This window comes from Peromyscus californicus, unplaced genomic scaffold, assembly GCF_007827085.1.
Source record: "Peromyscus californicus insignis strain IS unplaced genomic scaffold, ASM782708v3 Scaffold_7__1_contigs__length_154581171, whole genome shotgun sequence".
Classification (NCBI taxonomy): Eukaryota; Metazoa; Chordata; class Mammalia; order Rodentia; family Cricetidae; genus Peromyscus; species Peromyscus californicus.
The window spans coordinates 15,142,515-15,153,755 of NW_026294595.1; the positions used below are offsets into that span (position 1 = coordinate 15,142,515).

The 11,241-nt window shown below is 53.6% G+C and overlaps 1 protein-coding gene across 1 annotated transcript; it reads right to left on the reverse strand.

The window, feature by feature from the left end:
* Nucleotides 1-6,809: 6,809 nt before the first annotated feature.
* On the reverse strand, nt 6,810-9,373 carry Nrarp (NOTCH regulated ankyrin repeat protein). The gene has a single exon (XM_052723363.1). The coding sequence runs from the start codon at nt 9,006-9,008 to the stop codon at nt 8,664-8,666; it is 345 nt and encodes a 114-aa protein (XP_052579323.1). The 5' UTR covers nt 9,009-9,373; the 3' UTR covers nt 6,810-8,663.
* Between the last annotated feature and the right edge of the window lie 1,868 nt (nt 9,374-11,241).

Consider the following 11,241-nt stretch of genomic DNA (forward strand, 5'->3'; position numbering starts at 1 on the left):
CATTTGAACACCCAGTGGGTAAAGGAACTCCAGTCTGTCTTTGAGCTTTGGTTCAGGGTCCCCACTGCTGACTCAAATTGCCATCTGTCTATCATCCATTCAACCTAGCCCTGTACCTTGCCTCTGAAGGTCTGACCAACCCTGGGTCTGGGCTCAAGAGTATCACCCTGGGCTTGGATTTGTGGTGGTGTCCCCACCAGCTGCCCTCTGACTTAGAGATTTTCTTGGTTACCAGATTTGTGCCTCTGTGTCTAATAAGACATCCCTGAACACCTTGAATTCTGATGCAGCCCCTTTTATCCTTCTTGTGGCCTCTCTATGACCTATATTTGTACACAGATATAATTACCGTGTGATGTATAATGTGTGATCTGAGATTAATATTGGTCATTAAAACTGGAACAGAAAACCTGTGTTTGCCAATGGCCAACTGTCAGGGAAGTCAGGACTACCTGGCCAACTGCAGCTACAGCAACTGACTTAGTTGGTTTTTTTTGTTTTTGTTTTTTAAATTTATTTATCTACATGCCAGAAGAGGGCACCAGATCTCATTGCAGATGGTTGTGAGCCACCATGTGGTTGCTGGGAATTGAACTCAGGACCTCTGGAAGAGCAGCCAGTGCTCTTAACTGCTGAGCCATCTCTCCAACCCCGAAACTGATCTAGTTATTTTTATCCAATGAACTCTGACATTGTAGAAAGGCGCAGAAGTGAACATCCGTGTTTCTGACATAGCATCCTCACGACAACAGGATAGCTAAGGACAGGGATGAAGGTAGAGATAACTAGGCTTTGATGAGGCCCATCAAGGGAACGAACGCTATTCCTTTCTGGCAAAACATTAGCTTTTGTAAAATCCTTTTAAAGGTTGATTATTATTATTATTTTAAAGTTTTGTTTATTTATTTTATGTATATGGGTGTTTTGTCTGGATATATGTCTGTGCACCACATGCATGTCTGGTGCATACTGGTGTCGGAAGAGGGAATCAGATTTTCAGAACTGGAGTTACAGACAATTGTGAGCCTCCATGTTGGCGTTAGGAATTGGACTCTGGTCCTCTACAAGAGAAGCCGGTGTTCTTTCTTTCTTTCTTTCTTTCTTTCTTTCTTTCTTTCTTTCTTTCTTTCTTTCTTTCTTTCTTTCTTTTAAATCTTATTTATTATGTACAAAGTGTTCTGCCTGCATGTCAGAAGAGGGCACCAGATCTCATTACAGATGGTTGTGAGCTGCCATGTGGGTACTGGGAATTGAACTCAGGACCTCTGGAAGAGCGTCAGTACTCTTAACCTCTGAGCCATCTCTCCAATCCGCCCCCCTTTTTGTATTTTTTTATTTTTTGAGACAGGGTTTCTCTGTGTAACAGCCCTGGCTGTCCTAGAACTCACTTTGTAGACCAGGCTGGCCTCAAACTCATAGAGAACAGCTGGGCAGTGGTGGCGCACGCCTTTAATCCCAGCACTTGGGAGGCAGAGGCAGGCGGATCTTTGTGAATTCAAGGCCAGCCTGGTCTACAGAGCGAGATCCAGGAAAGGCGCAAAGCTACACAGAGAAACCCTGTCTTGAAAAACAACAAAACAAAAAACAAAAAACTCATAGAGATCCTCCTACCTCTGCCTACCAAGAGCTAGAATTTAAGGCACACACCATCATCACTGGGCCCAATCCCTGTTTTTTAAAAGATCATTTTACATTATGCTTATGTGAGTGTTGGTGTCCTAGAGGCCAGAAGAGGATGTTGGATCTTTTGGAGCTGGAATTCCAGGCTCTGTGAGTGGCCAGACATGGGTGCTGGGAACTGAACCAGGGCCCTTTGCAAGAACAGTACTTGCTCTTAGCCACGAAGTCATCCAGTCCTGTAAAATCATTTTTCCTTCTCTTTCTTTAACTTTTAAACTTTTTTTTTCCTTTGGCTTTTCAAGACAGGGTTTCTCTACGTAATAGCCCTGACTGTCCTGGAACTTATTCTGCAGACCAGGCTGGCCTCAAACTCACAGAGATCGGCCTACCTCTGCGTCCCGAGTGCTGGAACTAAAGGCATGCGCTACCACCGCCTGGTCTCTTTCTTTAACTTTTAAAAATGCTGTTTCAGTAGGGTGGTAGTGGTGACAGCAGCTGCAGCGGTGGCTTACGCCTCTAATCCCAGAATTTGGGAGGCAGGGGCAGGCAGATCTCTGTGAGTTCAAGGACTACCTGTTCTACAGATTGAGTTCCAGGACAGCCAGGGCTACACTGAGAAACCCTGTCTCAAAAACAAAACAAAAACAAAAACAAACAAACAAACAAAAAACACCCCCCAAAACAAAACAAAAACAAAAGCAAGCAAGCAAGCAAATAAGCAAAGCATTTGATTGGCTTATGGTTTCAGAGGTTTAGGATTTATAAGGGTAGCAGGCAGCAGGCAGCACGCTAGCGCCAGCCGCCACTGGGCCCACAGGGGTCTTGCCCACATGGCTCCCTGCCAAGGCCCCAGGCTCTAGACCCAGAGGCACCTTCTAACCCATCCTAATGATCATTTTGAGTGTCCTGTAAGTCCTTAGAAGTGTGGCCCTTGTGTGCAGGGCTACATCTGTGTTCTGCTAACCATCTTTGAAGTCTTGGGCCTTGGAATATACTCTATTTTACATTTGGTCAAGACAGTACATCATCAGGCCAACAGCTTGGTGAGGGTCACCACTCCAGACTTGGTTGGGTATCCTAGGGACTGCAGGAGTGGTCCTGGGGCCTCGATCGTGTAGTGATACGTCCTTGGCTGCTCTTCCACCAAGTGCTCCACCTTCTGATCCATTTGCTTACCTGAGCATCCCACAAATGAGCAGTCTTCCAACTTCAGCAACACTGACAAGGTCTGATGGGCTGTCTCTCTCTGGTCCTTCCTTATTTCTTTCTCTCCATCCAGCCTGCTTGTCATACACTAAAGCCATCTCCCATTGCTGTAGCCCAGGATGCCTAGTCAGTTGGCCTGTCTGGTTCTGGTATCTGTCACCTGTTCCTGAGAACTTGCCCTCTGTCCCATAACCTGCCCCGTCGGGCCCCCAAACCCTGGGGCAGGGCCCCAGTTTCTCAGGCCTTTCCGACCTGTGCGGTGACAGATCTTCTCTTTCGTGACCTAAGCACTTCACCTAACCTTCTCCGCCTGCCTCCCATGGATGGAGGTTGGAGTGCGAGGTAACAGGGTGCTCTGACCCGGCCACACCTGGTGCTCTTGGCGGGGACCGCAGTGCGGGCCGCGGCCACAGGGCGGCAGCATAGTCTCGTAGGCCAGCCGCAACCGCCCCTTCCCCAGCTTCCACCGCTTTCCCCCTACCCCGCTTCACGCTCCTGAACTCCTGTACAAAGTTGTTCGACAGGAAGGGCCGTGATCATCAGAGGCTGGGGGAGGTCCCGGCTGGACCAGACACGTCCGAGATCCAGAGAGTCAGGCTTGTGCTACAACCCCCCACAGCCCCCCATCCCTGTCCCTCCGGGCCGAAGGGGAACCCCGCCAGCTCGCGTGAGGTGACCGGAGATCTCTGCTCCTGTTTGGACCAGGGTTCTCAGACTCTACTTGGGTCTTATCCAACCTCCTTGTCCTGTGCAGGGCGGCAGTGTCACCATTGGTGTCTACTAGCCATGCACACGTGCACCGAGCGTCCCCAAGCCACTAAGGGGCGTCTGGAGGGCGCAGGCAGGTCCTTCTAAGGGGCTGCGGGTCCCAGGCTGTGACCTCGAGCAGACGACAGCTGGTCTCTGCCCTCACACCGTGCCCGGCAGTGGGTGCCGGGGCAGCCGGTGCGCCCGAGGGCGCCGCTCCCCGCCGCCGAGCCTGGCGCGCTCGCAGGGACGGCCCCGCTGGCTTTGAATGTAAAGACTCTGCCTTTGTGAGTGCCTGCCCGCCCTACCCGCCGCCGCCCTCATTAGCATAGCAGCTGCTCGCCGAGCGGGGACCAGCTCAGGAGAGGGCAGAGGCCTCGGGAATGAATAGGGCCTCGGCTTTGGTGCAGGCGAGAGAAGAAAGACCGACAGACGGACGCGCAGGGGACTGTCGGAAGGACAGCCAACCAGAAGAATGCGCCGCACCGGGGCGGGGGTGAGGCGGTGGGGGAGGGCGGCCTCCAGGGACCCTAGAGCCCCAGGAGGGTCTTGCCAAGGCCTCAGAAGGAGCAGTTGCTGAGGTTCCCAGACCTTCGACGGCCCCTCCTATGGTCTAAGCCCTTATACTGAGGCCTTGGGCTTTGTTCCTCAGCAGTTCCAGGCACAGGGCCTCCTTTCCCGTCCTTCCAGGCCTATGGATGTCGCCTCTTCCCCTCAGGTTTCGTGGGAGCACCAGGAGACAGCTGGCCTCCCCAGGTCAAAGGGTGGCTGTCCCTTCATCTGTGGTGCACGCCTCCTCGGTCCTTTCTTGTGATGAGCTACCAGGCCTCTGGGGACAGACTGCCTGCCCTATAACCCCTTCTCGTTCCCTTTACTGGCCTGCTATGTGTCCCGGTTTCCACCTGTGGGTTTGGGCACCACTTTTCCGAGTTGATGATATTTCTGCATTTCTGGCAATAAATGTCTTCTATGTAATGAGTCAGATCAGAGATGGATAGGAACCAAGCACCCTCCTGAGAACAGGGGGCAGGCCTTGACCTTACCATTCTGTGTGTGTCCTTCCTTCCTTCAGGGTTTCCCAGGGCTTCTTCTGGTGTACAATCCTTCTCTGGGTCCTCTCAATGCCTTTTGGCCTGTACCCTCACCTGGTGACAGGTACATCTACAGCTCTGGAAGGTCAGGACAGAGGAGGACCTGGGTCACCTACGGCTTCTTTTCACCTGCCCTAACCTGGACCATCTTGGGGAGAGTTGGCTAGCCAATTCCATGGCCAGCTCCACTGTACTGGGCATGTGGTGCTGAAAAGATCACTGGCCACTGTATTCCATGGAAATGGGCACCAGAGACATGGCAACTGTAACCTGGTCACGTCTAGGAAGCAGAGACTTATGTCTGCTCCCACCCCACAATGTGCCGTCACAGGATCCATGCTCTAGGCCACACTCCTCTTGCTGAGCCTTCCTGGTCCTTCCTGACCTCAGGACTTCAGCTAAATCCCAACCTGCTCTGTACATTGTCATCCTGCTGTACATTACTGTAATTACATTACTGCTGTACATCACTCAAAATGCTGCCCGTGGTCCCCTTTAAGCCAAGATGACCAGCTATGTGCACCTGTACTTTTGTCTGGGGACTCTTGGACCTTACAAGCCGGAATTCTCTTCATACTTCTGGCCCCACCAGGGGGAAGGACTATGATTTTAGAGTGTGTCTGCCTACCTTCTAGAGTGCTGCATTGTGAAGGAGACTTGTGTCTTAAACGTAGCCCACAGTGCCTTCCTCTGAGGATAAGGATAAAGACAATGGGTTCCACTAGGTCTCCACCCTTGGCCATCTCTCTCTCTCTCTCTCTCTCTCTCTCTCTCTCTCTCGACAGGGCTTCTCTGTGTAGCCCTGGCACTTGCTGTGTAGACCAGGCTGGCCTCAAACTCAGAAATCTGCCTGCCTCTGCTTCCCCAGTGCTGGGATTAAAGGCCTGTGCCACCACACCTGGCTTGGCCATCTTTCCTTCGCTTCATTCCGTTCAATGGGCAACACAGTCTGTCAGCTATACCCCCACTGAAAACTTCAGGGGGTGGCAACCCTAGAGCCTCTTTTAAGGTGGGAGAATTTTAAGGGTGCTGCGAAGGCAAGGATTCTTGTTGAACCGCTCCTCCTCACTCTCCAAGTTAGTACTTGGACCAGTCCAAGGAGAGGGTGGGAACTTAAGAGACATGGCCGGCCAATTCCTTCTAGCTCCACCGCAGTGGGCAGTTTGCTGAGCTGGGAGAACCACTGGCCACTGTCCTCCAGGGAAATGGACATCAGCAACAGCAGCATAGTTCTGGCCTCGTCTCATTCCCATGCAGAACAGTGCGGAGCAGAGGGAAGACGTGGGTACTACTGGGTGACATCAGTAATTCTTAGGACAGGACTTCCTGAGGAAGATCCTGTCCCTCTACTGAGTATCAGCATCACCCTCGGCTCACTCCCAGGAAGTTTAATAACCTTACTATTGACGGGGAGAAAACATCAAGGCCTTGAGTGGGAACCTGAGAGGTGTTCGGAGGGACTGATGGCTGCCTGGAGTTTGTGTCAGAGGAACGGCCACTTAAGTCATGGCTCCTTCTTCAGATGGCTGCTGCTGTTCTTCACCTATCAGGCACCTCCTCCCCTGCCTCCCACCCAGGATCCTAGGAGTGGGCTGACCATGTTCCTCTGTATGCACTTTCTCAAATCACATGCATGGGAACCCTGGCCCTAACTCATCTGCTTTCTGGTGAGTGGCTGGCCCTGGACTGTGGGGACTTCCACAGAAGCCAAAATCTCCAGAGGCCTTTTGCTTGCCCAGGAGCAACCAGAATGTTCCCCCAAATCTAAGGTGACCCTACCTGTGCAGAAGTTCTTCCAGGATTTCAACTCTCAGGCTGGGTAGGAATGATGAAGAGCTATAAGCAGATATTTCCCTGGGGAGGTCTCAGCCACTCTGTCAATACTAGCAGTAGTTGAGACACCAGCTCCAGGAGCTCACGAGGTGGCCAGTGTTCCTAGCACCAGGCACAGGCTGGCATCTATCTGGGTTCCCATATGACCCTGAGGTTGACTTAGACTTGACAGTTGAGTTAGGCGGAGCTTCCATTTTACCCAACTCTGTCTTTGGATTCACAAGCCAAGCATCCATCATTCATTAGTTGAAGATAACATGCTGTGGCCCAACCTTCATCCCCATAGAGGGTATCCATGACTTGTGCCAAAACTAAGAACCAATTTTTTTTTAATATAAAAAGATCAATGAAAAATTTATTTATAAATTTTTCACGCTGGGCTACAAGTCTATATTGTACGCTCAGGAGTGTGCCACAGACTTCATACAGACAGAAGAGACCAAACCAGGACCCATTTGAAGCTTCAACATAGGCCTAGGAAGTCTTAACATTAATTAACATAATTAAAAAGGCATTTGCATGTAGAAAAAACATACAGAACTCCTTTTGAAGTAATCTGTGCTTGTCTCAATGTCTGCCAGTTTCGCGACATTATCACTATTCTTCCCACACTGGTTCTTCATAAAAGCTGCAGAAGGACCAAAGAATATGACCAGGCGGCACAAAAGGCTCCACCCACCTGTGTCCTCAAGTGCTCCCCATTTCTGCACGCAGGGTCAGCAGCACTTCGACGAAGGGGAAACCTCATTTAAATTTGAATAATTCAGCCTCCCTTTTATTTCCCAGGATCAAAACAACAAGGGGTGTGGGGTTGCATAGAAAAGTGGAACCACAGAAACCAGGAAGTCTCCTTTCAGGGACAGCAAGTGACGCTCCAGCACCTCCTCCAGCCCCGGTCCTTGGCGCAGCCCTTCCCTCATGGCAGGATCCTCAGATCATAATGGGGTCCTGGGGCCGGGCCGGGCAAGGGCACCGCAGCCCTTGCACTCACTCAGCAATAGCATGAGAGATTCACAGTCTTTATAGGAATTTTATAAAAATATAAATATGGGTACACAACAGCCTTCACAACGCTGGATACAACGCCCTTTAAAATTGGGTTTATAACCAAGATTCCAAAAATACACCTAAGACTTGGCTTAAAATATGTTAACATTTTATATTCTGTCATAAATGTTATGACATTTAATCGTGGCAAATTCATTTACTTTTTAAAAAAAAGTGTGCAACCGACTATTAACTATAATAGAAGTCACTAGGAAAGGGTAACATCCTCTCAAAAATCCCCACGTCCCAGCCACGCGGGCTTCAAGGTCCCACTGGAACTTTGCTAAAGTAGCCGGTGTGGGGAATGGTGATCTCTCACGGGAGGGGGAAGGGAGACAGATCCTGGGCTTCCTAAACTCACTCAGAATCCAGGGAGAGGAACCGAGGAGAGAGGTGTGGAAGATCAGGGACTTGGTGGGGGAGGGGTAGCAAATGGGAAAACCATAGGGCTAGGCGGTATTTTCAGTGCAACCAAGAAATGGTAGACTCAAGTTTTTAGTTTTAAGAAAAAAAAAATGCATCTTTCTCCCATAACCACGCACAATATTTCCAAACAAAAAAAAACTCAGGCGCACAAACTTCACCCACAAATATACACACACGTGATAAATAGTTTAGGACATCAGGAACCGGGAGCGTCCCCTTCCTCGCGCGAGGGCGCGCAGATGGGGGAGCCCGGTAGTGGCTGCTTGGCGGCCGCCAGCGGCAGGAGCCGCAGTGCGGGCGGGCGGGCGGGTCCCACGGGCGGCGGCGGGAGCGCGAGTCCGCCCGCGCCTTTCACCTTCCGGAGAAAACATTTCAAGCGGAGGATCCGGTATCTCGGGATTCCGAAGTCTCCCGGTGTGAGACTCAAATTTCAAAATGGGCTGGAGCCTGCGCCCCGCCCCCACCCTCGAGGCGGTCGGGGGCCGTGGGAAGGCTCTGGGGCCCCGCGAGGCTCCGAGGACTGCCGAGGGGAGGAGCTCTCTGGCGGAGGGCCGAACCCTAGGGGCCACGGACGTGGAGACCTAGCCCGATTTCCACGCGGGCCAGCAAACCTGGCGCACACCGAGGTAGTTGGCGGGAAGGTACAGCAGAGAAGACGCGGGCGAAGGTCAGGGTCCGGGGTCGGGGCGGGTATCACCGGCCGCTGGCCGCGTACTTGGCCTTGGTGATGAGATAGAGCACGATGTCCTGGTGGCCCCCGAAAGCGGCGATGTGCAGCGCGCTCCAGCCGTCGCGGTTGGCTAGGCGGATGTCCGCGCCGAACTTGACCAGCAGCTTCACCAGCTCCAGGTTGCCATCGATGACTGACTGGTGTAGTGCCGTCTGGCCCTCCGGCCCGAACGAGTTCACGTTGAACTCGCAGTTAGTCATGTTCTGCAGCAGCGACTGCAGCTCCTGCGTGTTGCCCTTGCGCACCGCTTCCTGGAAGATGCGCTGCGTCTGCGGCGCCGAGCAGGTGGACAGCTCGGCTTGGCTCATGCTGCTGCAGAGCTAGAGCGGCGAGCCGCGCCCCGGCTCAGCGCGGGCGGCGGCTGCAATGCGGGCCCCGGGCTGTCTCGGGGCGTGTCTCGAGGCACGCCTCGGCGCATGGAGGGCGCTTCGCCCCCGGGCCCCGCACGCTGCCCCTGCGCGCTCCGGGCGCTCGGGGCCGAGGGCCGACGGCGCGGGACCCCTGCCGCATCCAGCCACGCCCAGGCGGGCGGGCGACAGAGCTGGGTGCTGGTTCGCAAGGGTCTGGAGCAGCCGGAGGCCGCGACGCTTGCAATCGTGGTGCCTTCGGGGTTAGGCTGAACTTCCACGGAACTTCACTTGCGTCCCTTTGCAAAGCAGTTCTAATTCGCCCGCCGCTTCCCGGCGTCTTTTACGGTCCTTATATTTGCATAACAATGGACGCGCTTGACGCGCACACTAGGGCACTTTCGATTGGGCCGTGCCCACGTGGGGGCGGGGCGGGGGCGGGGTCGTGCAGCTAAGCCGTACACGACAGGGGGCGCTGGTCTCGGCCAGCCCCAGACGGGGTGGTCCGGCGACGGACCACAGGGTTTTTCCAGTGCTGCTGCCTCATCCTGGGTTCGCTTGCCCCGGGTGCATAACCTCCTCCTGCAGCTTTCCTCTTTCTTCATAGATCTCGGGAAATGCGAGTTCCTCACTCAGCCACTCCGGGGCCTGGACCTGGCGTTCACGGGTGGCCCTCCACCACTTTGGCCCTTTCTACTCCAGTGTAACTTCCCAAGGCAGCTCGGGCTACTCTTGTGTTTGGCCCCATCCACACTGATGACCGGAGCTCCATGCCCAATCATCCCAGTGTAGGGGTTCCATCCTCTCCAGAAGGCTGGGACAGGCTCGCGCTCTGTCTGTCTGTCTGTCTGTCTGTCTGTCTCTCTCTCTCTCTCTCTCTCTCTCTCTCTCTCTCTCTCTCTCTCTCTCTCTCTCTTTCTCTCTCTCTCATGATGGGCAGCCTGTCACCACTCCTCCAGTTGTGTGCTGCTGCTGCTCAGCCCGTTGGCACGTTCAGAGACCTGCCTAGTGCGGCCGGCGCACAGCACTGCCCTGTAAGGGAGTTCTGAAAATGACTCATTTCCAAACCGTAAGCCCCACGTTTTATTGACAGCTCTTAACAACTGACCAGGAGGCAGGAGGTGCTGGCACTGGCTGGGGAGGCAAGGCTCCACATTTCCTCATTATGTTTTACAGCTTACAGCTTCGCTGTGGTTGCTGAAAATTAAGGAGGAATGATCTTCAGACTTGACAGAGCAGGAGGCAGGGCACGCCAGGGCTTGATTTCTTCTGAAGCCTAGCTGGGAATTCCAAGCAGGCAGCTGTAGGCCTCAGCTGAGGAGACCACCCTGCCGGGCTCCATCTGGGCAGCTTCTTTTGGTGGGTGCGTCTACCCCTAGACTCAGGGCATGCCCCCAACCCTACTTTGTGTTCTGAGAGGAACTATGGCTAAACTAAACTGAGAAAGTAGGCAAATGCCTCCCGGGACTGTCCATCTTTGGCCAGTTACCTTCAGGCCTGACCCTGGCTGACTTGTTTAAGGGCCGCATTCTCCCTCTGGTAGCCTTGGAACCTGAATCCCTTGTATGTGCAGCTTGGAGGTCTCTCTGGTCTTCCAGAGAGCCACAGTCTATCGGGTTCTGCCCGTTTGGTCCCCTATCCCCACCTTGTGCCTCGCTGTTCCAAGATCTTGAGGGGGACCCTTAAGGTTCTCTCCACTGTGCAGGTAGATGGAGGCTTAGTTGGGGGTATCTTGATACTGGCTGTGTCCTAACTCAGAACAAGATGGGTATGGAAAAGAGGGAGTTCTGGGAACAGTCAGGGGGGCAGGATCTTCTCCCTGGTTGGCCCATGGTTGCCTGCATCTGCAGAGGGCTTGGGGGGCATCGGACAGGCAGGAGACAGAGACCACACCTTGGGGTGAGCAGAGCCCTTACTCTCGCCAAACCCAGGGCAGTCCCTTGAAGGTGAATGGGTCCCCAGACGGGCCCCTGCTTAGGTGGGCTTCAGCCTGGCCTGAGGAAGGGCATCTGAGATGCCTGCCCAGTGCAGAGCCTGGGAGAAAAGTCCTGTTGACATCCGCAGCAGGCGGCAGACAAAGGGGCCCTGTGTGAGCTCAGTGTGGGAACGCAAGGCCGCCACCACAGGGGCTGTGAAATCAGCGGCAGCCCTGGTGAGGGCTGGACGGCTCAGCTAGTTCTGGCAGAATAGCATG